Here is a 14,000-nt window from a genome sequence, read left to right as displayed (position 1 = left end):
AATAAAGCTTGGAAGTAGGTAAGTGTCCCGGTGGATCGGAGGAAAATAACCAGCCGGATGAATAGAAATACGACTTTTTCGCACACAGGTGCACTAGTATAATGCCCAAGAAAAATATTTATAAAAAAATCGAATTGCAGTTAGCATCTATATAATATGCCGCATATAATTTTGATATATTTTATTACAAAATTCCTATGTATATTTTCATAGAAATCGTAGAAATGTATATGTAGAGAATCAATTTATTAATACGGACATGCATGTGTTGAAAGTAATGTATAGCCATTTTGAATTTCTTTTTTCTCTCCACTTTCTGTGTCTCCACTTGCGACAAGAGAACTTGCCAAAATAAGGATGGAGGGTAGGGTATTAGAGCTCTTGGTGGTGGAGTCGAAAGATTATCGAAGGTGGGCCGGTTGGTGGGAGATCGACGAAAGAATCGTATTGCATCGCGTGGAATCGAGGGAAGGAAGAAGGAACAAGGAGGAAAAGGAGGTAAGATCGGTAAGGTGATGTGGAGAGGGGAAGAAACGAGAGAGCGTATTCGAGAGAGGAAGGCGAACTCCTGATGGCCCGAACCGTGGCCCCACGATGGTTCTCCCCTTTCGTGTGCGATACTTCGGTATAAAAGCAAAGGAACCTCTTTTAGACATAACACACGAGACAGGATCGGCGCTACTTGGAGGAACATCTTTCATTCTCCTTATGTTCATCGCCACGAGGCTCTGAGAGGAAAAAGAAGAAGAAGAAGAAAAAGAAGAAGAAAAAGAAGAAGAAAAAGAATAAAAAAAAAAAAAAGAATAAAAAAAAGAAGAAAAAAAGAAAAAAAAAGAAAAAAGAAGAAAAAAAGGAGAAAAAAAAGAAGAAGAAGAAGAGGAAGAAGAAGGAGAAGGAGAAGAAGAAGGAGAAGAAGAAGAAGAAGAAAAAGAAGAAGAAGAGGATCTTTCTTTTAGGCGGAATCAATCCGCCCCGAAATTTCGGTTCCGTCCCGAAATCTAGTCGGTACAATCGAAGAAAACTCGATAACAATATGGAGAGCAAATTAGTGACAATATTGTGCTTTCTTTTGGCGTGTCAGAGTATGGCGCTGCCTACAAGCGAGAAGACAACCGGAAGTGAGAATGATCTAATGGCGACGATATACAATGACTGTCTTAAGAAAGAATCAATAAGTTGCATAAAGTACAAGGTCTTCGCTTACGTCGACAAGATGCTGGCTGATAAGGAGGATATCATGTTATCGGAGGGCATCACGGTCGTAAAGACGTCCAACGCGGAAGAAGGAGCACCGAGGTCTGTTCGAGTATTATCGTGACGTTCATTCGTTTAACTATGAAGCATATTACGAAGTGATTAATTCGAGAATTCCGAGTTCAATGAACTTGAGATCGATCTTAACCGTTATCGTCTTCTTTTCTTCGCAGATCGATCGAATCGACGGATCTGGATACTCTCCTGTTCGACAGACTCGGTAGGTTCTTGAGGACACATTCGGTCAAGGTTGACCTAAAGGGTAGCGATATTTTGGGCATCATGGAGTCTACTGGTCGAAGTCTCGAAGATTACAGTGACAATGCTGTGGAGGGTCGCGGTAAAAAAAGTGAGTAGACTCTTTTGTTAAACACATTTTATAGATCTACTATACTGGATCGAACGCATTTTTCATCTTTCTCTCTCTTTTTCTCTCGTGATATTTATAGTTTTGACGATGATAAACCGCAGTCTTAAAATGTTCATCATAAAACATATAAATATTATTATCCTAAGGTCGAGTGACTAAAATGAAATAGTCGAGTAAGGATTGTTTAATGCGAGCATATAATTATCCTTTTACTTGTAAGAATCTTGTAATCGGAAATTGGAAATAACCAGTGTCAACTGCGGTACGCGAATATCTTTCAGGCTTCTTCGTTGACTCGCGAGTCGAAAGATCGAAGAAGAAAGGAGGGAGTTGATACCGGTCGTAGACGTTGACCCACTGAGAAACTGGTTCCGCTTCCCCTTGAAGCAACTCGATATAATAAAGAGAGAAGGGAGATTGGGAGTTGTTTGGGGGACCAGATATGAGTTAGATGTAGTTGAGAGGGAGAAGAGAATATTTTTGACATACTTTTTCCTCAGACCGTACTTCTTGACTTCATCTTCGCTTATTTTTTTTTGTTCTTTCTTTGTTATATTTTGGCGAAGAATTAACTTAAAATTACGAGAAACTCAGTGACCTTGATTCGCGTGATCTTTGACCGATGTACGCCGTAAGTTCAAGATTTCTACGTTTTCTGTTCTCAAAGACCAGATAGATAAGATCATTAGGAATCGTGAGAGAGCATCTTCTTTGGGAAGAAATTACTCAAAATAACATTTACGGCTTAATTTACGACTTAGTTCGTGGGTATAACAGTATTGACAATCTAATTGATTGTTTGATGGAACGATTACATGTGAAAAGAGTAGGACGAAAATATATGCTCGGTGCTCGGAAAGTAGGCTCGCCTTTAGCAAACGAGATCCGCGATATGTTGTTCCGCTTTAATCGCCGAATTAAATTTATCGGATATAGTCTATTTAAATCATATTTTTTTAAGTACTGTGTCCTCTTTTTATTAAAAATTCGTAAAATGAATGAGATCCATGAACCCGTTAATATGTAATCCTTAAAATAACGATAAAATATATTTTTCAGAGAAAGCGCAGAAAATCCTTGGGCCAATTCTCATGGCAATGGCTTTCAAAGCTGCGGCTCTGTTGCCTCTTGCACTCGGTGCAATAGCTTTGATCGCAGGTAAAGCTCTTCTAGTCGGTAAAATCGCTCTTGTGATCTCTGCTATAATCGGTCTGAAGAAGCTGCTGAGCTCGCAACAGAAACACGTGACGTACGAAGTAGTAGCGCATCCCCATCATAGCAACAGCCACATCGTCAGTCACGATGATGGTGGACATGGTGGATACGGTGGTGGTGGTGGAGCCGTTGACTATGGTGGTTACTCGGGTAGCAGTGGACATGGATGGGCTAGGAGTCTTCCACAAGACGCTCATGAAATGGCTTATCGTGCTCACCAACCTCAACCACATGCTTGAATCTCTTCGGAGAAAATTTCTTTCCTTTTTTCTTTCCTATCATTTCTTTATTTTTATATGACTTTTTCAGGGATTCGATTTTTGCCACAAATATTTGCCATTCCTTTAATTATCCTTCTTGATCTCGATCTCTTTTATTTAATAATTTCTTTACTCTCTCCCTTTCCTATACTGTCTGTTCTTATTTTTCTCCTATCTTATTCTCACTTTCCTTCTTTCTTTACTTAACTTCTTTTATTTAGCTTTCCTAAACTTTTCATAGATCGATTTCGCAACGTGTTACTCTTGATATACCTCGAAAACGGAATGACCATTTCCGTTAAAACCAGGATCTTAAGAAAAACACGAGAAAGCATTTCCTTTTTTTTCTCCTACAATATCTTTTTCTTTCTCATATCTTAAATCATTTTGCGTACCGTTCGCTACGGCGATCGGTGACCAGTATCGTCATGAAATACTCATTACATGTAATATGTATAACGTTAGCCGAAGATCGTTATTTATTATTATACGTTACTTATATTATTAATATCGAAAAAAATATTTATTTATTAATACAATTGTTCGAGAATAATGATGATATAATGATAATATGATGTTGATAATGATGATTATGATGATTCTCTCTTTTGTAATAAAAAAAAAGGAAAAACACGTATTTTTTCTTGAAAAAATAAAAAGAAAAACAAAAAGAAAATGTATAATAATAAGATAGGGAGAGGATGTATACAATTACTCCATTTTTGCAAGAGTGATCGATTATCCATCGTAAAGTGTTACTATTTATACGTGCTATGCCTTTTTGAGGTCACAGCTAACGATTGGCAGGAGATTCCATTTGAAGGCATTTACCTGCATTTCCCTAAAATTTTTTTCAGTCTTAGAGAATTTTCAGGAATAAATAGGTAGGTATGCGGTCGATTATAGTTCAATACTAATGAATGTATGAGTTGGTTTCATGAGTTTGGTTTTGCATACAATGAACGCGATCACAAAGCGAATTTGCATTGTCTAGTAAGTTATGGTTAAAAGAATTATTTACATTTCTTCTTTTGTATGTAGTACGAATTTCTCTTAGCTTTTTTATTTAAAACTTTTCCACGAAAGAAAGTAACGATAAGTGTAAAAACGAATGAAAGGAAAAAGAATCGTATCCAATTCCTTATTCAATAAGGATGTGTTGTTACGTACGCTATGCTAATTGACCTAAATTTCGAACGCTTTATTTTTCTCGTAAAATATACGCGTGTCATAAAAGATAGAATTAAAAGAAATATATAGAAATATATAGAAATATATAGAAATATATGTATAATATATATATATATATATATATATATATATATATATAAATATATGTATATATATATACATATATATATATATGTATATATATATATATGTATATATATATATATATATATATATATATATATATATATGTATATTTTGTGATGCTCGCTTTCGCCAAGCGCAGGAGAGATCGTTTTCACGCAATGGCCTACGAGAAATCGATAATACATCGAAGTTCCGTTTGCGATGTCTGCGAAGGAACAAGAAGAGGGAAAATAATGTAGACCTTGCTCTCTTATTTCCACGTCAAAAATTATACAGCTTCTACGGATGTAAAATGTAAACTTTTTTACATACGTAGAATGTTTTTGATGCTCGAGCGAGTTCATGAACTTGGCTATTAACTCGAGAGTCTCTTCTCTTTCCTCTTCTACCATGCATCGATATGTATCTTTGTTAACGTGTGTTGAGCGTTTTCACTTGGTACGACCCAGTTTCACAACTCGCATGCTCACTCGCGCGCATCACAACAGAACAGAGACACAGATGTGAGAGAGGAAGAGGACGAGAAGAAATAGATTAAAATGCTCGAGAGAATCGTAACGACGCGTATACGTGTGCCTCGTTAATTAATATAAAGACTCGTTTCAAAATACAGCAATTACTCGACAATATTGTACTTTGTCTTCTTTTAACATCCTTTTTACATATCTGCTTTTCATACAAAGAGTTCCTCCTACATCCGTTTAGCTAGCAACGTTTATCGAATTTTCTGGATGCATGCACGAATGCGATAGTTAACAAGCGTGACAAAGTATTTCTCTCTTTAGCCAAGCTTCTACGGGACTCATGAATATTTTTTTGTCTCGTTCCTGCACCACAGAAAATTTTTGCAATCGAAATCGAAATCAATAGATCCATGTCAGAGATCGTACTAAGCGAAAAACGAATTCTAAATCGTATTCAAGTCTACTTTCCTTTAATTGTTTTCAAGGTTTATTTTTTCACGGGAAACGGAACACGGAGATCAGGAACTCTCTAAAAGGATTCCCGAGCAATAGATTTTCTCCTTTCATTTTCGTTCCTTTTGACGAAGTGTTGGATGCCGGCGAAGAAAAGGAGATAAGGGAAAAAGAATTGGCGAGTGCGATGGTTGAAGTTTTGGCGATTATTCGTAAAGCGAAACGAAATCGGCAAAGAATAAAAGAATTGAAGTGATAGAAGTTTATGAGCGGTTCGGTCGGTCAGCGTGGAGAGTAGAAAGAAGAAGATCGGTTAAATCATGCATGGCAAAAGCAAAGGCTAGAATGGATTCTGTTAGGGACAGTAATACTCGGTCCAGAGTTCCCCAACCCTTTATGATCACTTTGTTAGAGGAGCAAAAGAGCAGTTCCGGTGCGACGAGCAGCTATGAAAATGGTATTGCGTACGATAGTGGTAAGTCTGTACGGGTCTAGGATTGAAAGTGGGGAGAATATCGCCGAGTACGGAGGTGCACCTGACCAGATATATAGAGCTAGGGCAGGGCTTCCGTTACGTACAGTCCACGTAGTGTGTGCTCTCAAGATAGACACGCATCTCAGTGTGATAGGCGAGTAAACAGGCTGTCAGTGCTATGTTAAGAAGTTTCAAGAGGCATTGCACTCATTAGCAGGATAAACAGAAGGTGGAAAGAAGTGGGGAGAAAAAGAGAGAGAGGGAGGATCGATCCTTTAGTTTCGATTTTGTGCGGTCGAAATTTCAAAAAAGCGAAAGAAGGTATGCATGTTTTATTTACATTTATCCAATGCCGGTTCTAAAGAATTCAGCAATTGTTTTTTGATCGATTGGAGAGTCTCACGAAGGGATTTAACTCAGATTGATTTTGATGTCTTCAATTCTTTAGGAAATATCTATTACTCGGTCGTTAATGGTAGCTTTGTTATTGCAGTTGGTATAAAAAAAGTCAGTAGAAAATGAAAAACATTGCGCAGAGACGAGCTGTCCTATTCTGTCTTGGCCTCCTCCTCCTCACGAACATGGCAAGGTCGGTCAAGGCGAACCCAACATCCAACTTCGTCGAGGAAGATACAGCTAGATCTAGCATGAACAGCTTCTTTAATGAGATGCGATACATCTATCAGATTTATAAGGAGTGTTCCGAAGAAGAGGTCAACGTCAGTCCTTGCTTGAAATTGAGGCTTCTTTCAGCTATGGACAGGGTTTCGAGGAGCGCGCAGCTCGATGTCGCCGATGGTGTGACTTTTCTGAGGGAAGGATCAGTTAATGAGCAAGAAGAAGTATCAAAATCCTTGCAAGAAATCGAAGCTAATTTGCCTAGAGCTTTGAATGACAAGGAAGAGGCTTTAAACGGCATGATTTTCGATAGGATAGTCAAGTTTATTCAAAGTCATACATTGAAACTAAAACTGCCGAACGTCGAGGAACTTCAGCGAAGTTTCAGTGAAGAAGGTAGGAATCAAGATATGTGATTCGTGATTTTTCTTTTACACAAGATGATTTTTCTTATCACAGGTCGAAGGAAAAAGAATAAAATGAGCGGACTTCTGGCGATTCCTATGTTGATCGGTGGAACTCTGGTACCTTTAGCTCTTGGTGCTCTGGCTCTCTTGGCCGGTAAAGCATTGATCGTCAGTAAACTAGCTCTCGTCTTAGCATCAATCATCGGTCTAAAGAAGCTTGTATCTAGTGGACACGAGCACGGACATGAGGTTGTGCAAGTAGCAGCAGGAGGACATGGATCCAGTGGCTGGGCGAGGTCGAACCATGAACTCGCATATTCTGCATACAAGCCATCATCGACATAAATTTAGCGTGATTGATCTAATTTATAATCCATGGATTTTTTTTTGATATTTATCTTAAAACATCCTTCCTCTTTATTACATCCTTTTATATATACCGATACCTATCTCTTTTTTCATTTTCTTATCTTTCTTCCTCCATTTTCTTTTCATATTTTCATCGATCATCGTTACCATTCGCGAATATTTATTGTATCGCATGTGATCGCGACGATCTTTTTTGTCGCACTCGAGTAAACACGATATGTATATTTATAGAGAAATGAATAAATTAATTAAATTAAAACGAAGATTAATGCAGTAATGCGTCCTTGAGAAGAATTTCAAGATCTTTGTTTTTCATATATGCCTCTTTGCGATATGTCAAAATTCAGAAAAATTTCGTATGTCTTGATCGATACGCTCGCGATTTGGGTAAAGTTAACGGAAATCTATAATGTTTTGAGAAAGAAAGAGAGAGAGAGAGAGAGAGAGAGAGAGAGAGAGAGAGAGAAGGGATATGAAAGAATCGGAGCCTGACGACGATAATATTTTCGGGTCATCGTTTCATGCCAATAATCCCAAACGAACGAATAATCGATCGGTTGAGAAGAAATCTCGAAGGAAAGCATTTTCCCAAAGATTGAAGAGACATCGATGCAGGACATACGAAAGAAGATTTCCGTCTCTGGGAGGTTTGTCCGTCGTTTGAGAAAACGCTGAAGAAGGTTGAGAAGTAAGAGAAAGAGAAAGAGAGAGAGAGAGAGAGAGAGAGAGAGAGAGAGAGAGAGAGAGAGAGAGAGAGAGAGAGAGAGAGAGGGAGAGAGAGATAACTCGTTACCTACATACAAGTTACGCGACCGGCCGGCAAAGTCGCGGCAAAGCGGACGCACAAAACGCGCACTTTACGCGCGTCTCTACATCCGTCCACGCATGCACGCATACAGACGAAAACGTAAGACAGCAACGCACAGTCGAGAAGTAAACCAGGCCGAGCAGGCCGCGCGCGTCCAGCTTGGTCAGCATCCGTGGCGGGTTGTCTTTTCAAGGTGCGCCTAACACTCTCTACCATCGTCAAGAAAAAGTTGGAGGCCTCGCTCTGCCCTTCTTCCTCTTTCTCAACTTTATGAAACTCTCTCTTTCTCTCTCTTTCTCGATCTCACTTAAGGTTCATCGATCTTCAAACGTTCTTTCTGGCCGACCAGTCCCATTTCGAAGTAGTTGCTGTCTTTGGATTTTTCTCCTTCTTCGTATACTGCAGCCCTTCTCGTTCCATCTTCGAAAGTCGCTCCGACTTCTTCTTGAACCTTTTGAACGTTTCTTTCTTCAGTGAAATTTCACGATGTCGCGTTCATTCGTATGATCGTTTCCTTAATAGCCAGCTGAGCCATGTAAAATATATATGCTATGTCGATTATACTTATTTGCGATAGTCAATTAGTAAAAAGATCTCTTAATTTCTTTATTCTAATTCTTAGTCGATGGAGTTGAATGTGCTTCTTTCTATTATTGAAATGTTTCTATTTAAAAGAGTGGCAAAGTTTCATGAATCCTTATGACTAATAAAATAATATTCATGAGATGTTGTACGTATTGAAAAACGTGTCAGTGTGTAATAAATGATATGCTAGTCTCCTGAAATCTTTTGTAAAATATAATAAATGTAGGTAACGTGTACATGGATTTTTTTTTTAAAGAAATGGATGTATGTTATGTTTATCTGTTCTAATTATTGTAAAAAGCGTCAGCTTCAAATATTAAAACGCAAATACTAATTCTTTTATTTCGACCTAAATGTCGCATTTTTTCCAAGCATATCTTACTGTTCTTATTATAGTCATTCATATATATTCGTGTACGCCTACCTTGCTTCTTTTCGTTCACTGCATAGCGTCGTCGTAAAACGCGAAAGTTCTTCCTTCACTTAGAGATGAAAGACAACAAGAAAACGAAGGAAAGAAGAAGAAGGAAAGAAGAATATCTGGAGAGGGACAGAGAGAGAAGAGAAAGACGAAGGAGATACGAGGCGGAGGCCTCGCTTCGCGGGGGCCTTGACCTGACCTCGATCCTCTCGAGTTCACTCTCACCGACGTCGTCGAGAGGAAAGTGTTCCATTACCGGGCGTGTACAGTGAGTATCCAGCTCTGGACGGACATTTTCGAGATTAGCTTTATGTCATTTGATTACTTTGTGATTAACTATCGATAGGAATACGATTATTAATTTCACTGAGATTGGATACTATGAAAAAAATATTCAATTCTAGTGTAATTACAATCTTAACAATCATGTAACAACAATAGATACAATTATTTATTATTCTTACTATCTGACTCAACACATGCCTAGTGTCAAATTGTCAGAAAGTAAGATTAATATAATTGAAAATTTATTTGTACGATATCCAATGCCATTTAATTTCTATTTTATATTAAATAATAATAGTAAAAGTTCAGAGTTTTGAATATGATCTAAATATTAAAAAATAAGTAAATGACAAAAAATACAAGTTACAATAATAAATTCCTCATATACTAGTTTTAATTTTGTTAAGAATGATGCTTAGACACAAAGCCTAGAGAAAGTCAGTAATCCTGGGATTGGATTTTTTCCTACATTAGATTTACATTCGTTATTAGGTGCATTATTCATTAGACTTAGTCAATTTCAATTCCATTGATTAGAGTGACTATTTTTAGGGCAGAAACAAAGAAGAAGGAAGAGGAAGGTGAAAAAGCCTTCGAGGTCATGGGCAAGAAGCGGGCGCGGCTCTCATTCTCGAAGAGGTCTTTGGCGTGGTCCCAACTTGCATGTGTGTGTGCGCGCACGCTACATTCCATGAAAAACCGTTAAACGTTTCGCGTGACAGCCACTGGAATACATTAATTTCAAACGAGTATTATCGACTCCGAATTTGTGTCTTCCGAAAAGAAGATACTAAATTTGTCCTTCGTGAAACGATCTATTGAGTTGTCCCATCGACGAATTATATGTCTCTCGACGAAAGAATTGGTATACTAGTTAAAGCGGAGGGAGGAAATATTGAGGAGTGTTGAGATCTTTACTTGTCCAATCGCGAATTACAGTTATCAGAAAAATCCATTTGGTTATTTTAATATGCTCTTTATTTGATGACCCACCTACAACTCGGATTTTTATTTTAAAAATCGGATTTATTGTACAACTACGAATTCTTCTAGCTTAACTTAGCTTGAATTTAAAATTAGATTCTTTACATCGATTGAGATTCATTAGGCAAGACCAATCACTTCGAGCGAAACTCATCGATATCATTTCAAAGATAAGTCACCGTCTGACGCAACCTGATCTACAGATGTACAAAACTAAATGGGATGGTTGATGGAAAGATACTTTCTCGTATGCTCCGGCACGTGTTATCTATCCTATTCATAGAAAATCATCAGCAGCGTCATACTCAGCTATACGAATTTTTTGCCACGAAGAAGCTTTCTTACATAGCATTCGACGATTTTCTCTTCTGCAAAGAAAACGGAATGAGAGCGCTGTGGCTGCACTCTTGGCGACTTATTCCAGCAGAGTTTTACTTTGTTCAAATAGCCGGGTAAAAGGAGCGTTTGTCCATTCAATTTCAAGAATATCGCTTAGAAAGCGTTCGATGATTCTGTCTTCGAACTCTCTTAAGCTGGAATCCCGAAGTGAGTTCTGATCGAATTATTCGAACTCTGTATCATTTTCATCAAGAATAGAAACGTAATAAACAGAGTTGTTGTAAGTGTTACTTCAAACTGGTTTATCTATTTCGAATATGAAAATACAATATTTCTCCATAAGTCGTATAATTGAGAATTGAATATCCAATGACACGAGAAGTCTTATCGGAAATGCCTAAAGAGGGCCGGTCCGTATTCAACGTCCATATCGTTTCAATATCTTTTGGTGGTTTTTATCTGCCGTTGCATCGTTTCCTTCTTTAAGATTCGATGAGACATGTCGAGTTGGGAAAGAAAAAAGATAAAGAATAAATTCGATGATGCGTGGGCACGTGTTTTTTCCGCTTCCCCTCTCTCTTTCTCTCTCTCTTTTTATCTTATTCACAGGTTTCTCCTCTGTGGGCCATACTAAGAGAGATGTGTGCAAGGCACCCGTTGTATACACAAACGAGGAGCTAAGTGAGTATGTACACTGCAAGTGTGTAAAGACAAAGATGAAAAAGAGAAGGAAGATTCAGAGGAAGAAGAAGACGAAGAAGAAGAAGAAGAGCATTGATGGAAGAGCTAACCACTCATGAAGGTGCGTCAAAAGAGAGGCGAGTAGACGAGAAGACGAAGAGGACGTTCGTTCGAGAGCGCCTCGAGGAGAATCAATAGCTCGAATGGGTTGTAAAGTCGACGGTGGCAGCGGAAGCACCGATGGCGGTGGCAGTGGCGGCAGGGGGGTCCTCGGTGGGGGCCATCAAAATTTCAAAGACGTACGCGGACCCCTTTCGCGACGAGGATAAAAGGCAGCAATCGTGATTCTTTCGGGCAGTGTCGATACGATCGCCGTAGTCGTTCGAACATCGAGCAGCTTCCGGGTGGAGATATACACGTATAGTATCAATAATAATAACATCGAACTAGAAGACCATCGATAAGGAAGGAAAGAGGAAACGAATCGCGATTACTTCTGGTGTTTTTTTGTAATTACCAGTTAAAAAGAAGAAAAAGAAAAACAGACAAAATGTTGAGGATTTTCGGATTCATTGTTGTTGGAGCGTTCCTGAGGGTCGCTTATGGTGCTCCAACAACTCAGGAGGTCGTACAGAGTCCTTCGATTCTTGAAGAGGCTCTTGACATTTATGCTTCTTGCTCGGGTGAATCGGATCTTTCCGTCTGTCTGAAGTTGAAGGCTTTACGTTTCGTCGACAGAGTAGCTAGGGCAGCTGATATCAATGTCATCGATGGATTCAGAATCGTCCAAACCGAGGAAGCCAAGAGCAACAGGTAAGGATCAAGAGAATCCGATGGTTTCGGTGCTCTTCAGTGGAATGTAAAAAGATCTCTCTGAGATTAATAGCGTTACACGAGACGAATCGGAGGATTACTATAATTTTATATTTTCTATTGTTAAAAAACTGATAAATCCATTTAGTATTAATATTTTATTAAAAATGTACGCTTTTTCAGCCGTACCGATAACGCAAGGTCATTTAATGATATCGAAAGTTCCCTGCCGAGTGAAGTTGAAGCCAAGGAAGCTGCGATCGATCAAGCTATTGTAGACAGGGCAGCCAGATTCCTTTCGACCCATACTGTAGAACTCAGTCTTCCAGAAGAATTCTCTCGTTCCTTGGACGAAGGTAATGGTTATTGGATTATTTTTTTTAATAGCTTAAGACGCATCCACCAAATGATATCTTTTTTTTGCAGCTCGTGGAAAGAAGAAGAAGATCGTGAAATCTCTATTGCCGATCTTGCTTCTCGTTAAAGCAAAAGCAGCTATTCTGATCCCGCTTGCTCTTGGTGCCCTAGCTTTGCTTGCTTTCAAAGCCCTTGTCATTGGCAAAATCGCCCTGATTATTAGTGCTATTATAGGACTTCAAAAACTTCTAGCTAGCAAGAATCAAAGCTACGAGGTTGTCGCTCATCCGGTTCACAGCCATGCTCACTATGAGGCCGATCACGGTGACCATCATGGCTGGGCAAGATCCGCTGGATCCGATCTCGCCTATAGCGCGTACAAGCCATCCGAATAGTTTTTTTAAAAGGACATCAAAAGTCTCCACTACATCTAACTCATCTACCTTCGTACAAAGGACGATCGTCGCTATGTACTTAGCGAAATCGTCGAAAGGGTTGCCTCGGCTGTGCTCTCCACCCTTCCACTTATTCTCGACGATCATCGTCGAAACGCTTCTCCAAACATTTGACTCACACGGACGGATAGACGTTCCTTCGACAACGAGATTTTTACGTTTTCTCTCTTTTCTCCTCTATCTTTTTTTTACTAGACTTTACACCGATACTTGTGACGTGACGTGGACGATCTATAAAAACAAAGACTAAATCGTTTAAATATTGTTAAATCGGTGCTAAAAGAGACTTCGCCGTTTTAGGTTTTTTCTCGACAAGTGCCGTGAGATAGTGTATCGATAATTTCGAGCAAAATGACCAAAAAACAAAAGAGACAGAGAGAGAGAGAGAGAGAGAGAGAGAAAGAGAAAGAGAGAAAGAGAAAGAGAGAAAGAGAGAGAGAGAGAGAGAGAAAGAAAGAAAAAAAGAAAGAAAGAAGAAGACGCAGTAACGAGATAGCAAGATACAAATGATTTCGAAGAGTACGGACTCTATCTCATTTACGTAAGAATAATGGTGTTGGTCGTCATCATTTCGTTGCGCGAATACCATTCATAGGTAACTGTTTGGAGGAAGATCATAAGGAGCGACGTCGACTCTTCCTGATGTCTTCGTTGAACGCTATTCTACTCTTAGTCAGTACTCACGCGGACTCATCAGTTTTATCCAATGATTATTTATACACCGACAATGTGTCGGGATCCTCATGTAACTCTCTCTCTTATTGCATTATTTATAAATAAATTATTTTATACAACGAAATCATGATTATTATTGTCTTCCCTTCATTCGATTTTATCCACCAATATAAATATTTGAATCTTTCGTCGTTTCTTTTTTTCTTCTTATTTCTGATTGTAAAAATTTTACGTTCCATTATTTCTACGTTCGATAATTGTTGTCGTATCGAATCCGACGTCGAAAACGTACGTTTTCGTTGATTCATCTAACAAAATAACGAGTTCATCCATTTCTTATTATTCACGTTCGAATGAAACGTGCTCCTTTTCAGGTGTATTGGGTGTATCTGAGG

The 14,000-nt window shown here is 38.7% G+C and overlaps 2 protein-coding genes across 2 annotated transcripts; both read left to right on the top strand.

Moving 5' to 3' along the window:
- The first annotated feature begins 358 nt into the window (after window positions 1-358).
- On the top strand, window positions 359-3,647 carry LOC124957816. Its single transcript, XM_047515181.1, has 4 exons — window positions 359-498; window positions 653-1,296; window positions 1,428-1,603; window positions 2,684-3,647. Exons 2-4 carry the CDS (start codon window positions 1,034-1,036, stop codon window positions 3,076-3,078), a joined length of 834 nt encoding a protein of 277 aa, XP_047371137.1. The 5' UTR covers window positions 359-498; window positions 653-1,033; the 3' UTR covers window positions 3,079-3,647.
- Window positions 3,648-5,936: 2,289 nt separating this feature from the next.
- LOC124946993 lies at window positions 5,937-13,723 on the top strand. Its single transcript, XM_047488525.1, has 6 exons — window positions 5,937-6,129; window positions 6,302-6,822; window positions 6,886-7,169; window positions 11,745-12,118; window positions 12,302-12,474; window positions 12,545-13,723. The coding sequence occupies exons 2-6, from the start codon at window positions 6,327-6,329 to the stop codon at window positions 12,868-12,870; spliced, it is 1,653 nt and encodes a 550-aa protein (XP_047344481.1). The 5' UTR covers window positions 5,937-6,129; window positions 6,302-6,326; the 3' UTR covers window positions 12,871-13,723.
- Window positions 13,724-14,000: the final 277 nt, after the last annotated feature.

Source organism: Vespa velutina, chromosome 2 (genome assembly GCF_912470025.1).
Source record: "Vespa velutina chromosome 2, iVesVel2.1, whole genome shotgun sequence".
Classification (NCBI taxonomy): Eukaryota; Metazoa; Arthropoda; class Insecta; order Hymenoptera; family Vespidae; genus Vespa; species Vespa velutina.
Note: the sequence above shows the minus strand (reverse complement) of the source record. Positions and strands in the feature narration are given on the sequence as shown.

What these genes read in the sequence shown, in the direction of transcription:
- LOC124946993 (XM_047488525.1), top strand. Translation starts at nt 6,327, where the DNA reads ATGAAAAACATTGCGCAGAGACGAGCTGTCCTATTCTGTCTTGGCCTC. An exon ending in GAGGAAGCCAAGAGCAACAG is followed by an intron (nt 12,119 to 12,301) that starts GTAAGGATCAAG and finishes ACGCTTTTTCAG; the next exon opens with CCGTACCGATAACGCAAGGT. An exon ending in CTCTCGTTCCTTGGACGAAG is followed by an intron (nt 12,475 to 12,544) that starts GTAATGGTTATT and finishes TTTTTTTTGCAG; the next exon opens with CTCGTGGAAAGAAGAAGAAG.
- LOC124957816 (XM_047515181.1), top strand. Translation starts at nt 1,034, where the DNA reads ATGGAGAGCAAATTAGTGACAATATTGTGCTTTCTTTTGGCGTGTCAG. An exon ending in GCGGAAGAAGGAGCACCGAG is followed by an intron (nt 1,297 to 1,427) that starts GTCTGTTCGAGT and finishes TTTTCTTCGCAG; the next exon opens with ATCGATCGAATCGACGGATC. An exon ending in GGAGGGTCGCGGTAAAAAAA is followed by an intron (nt 1,604 to 2,683) that starts GTGAGTAGACTC and finishes TATATTTTTCAG; the next exon opens with AGAAAGCGCAGAAAATCCTT.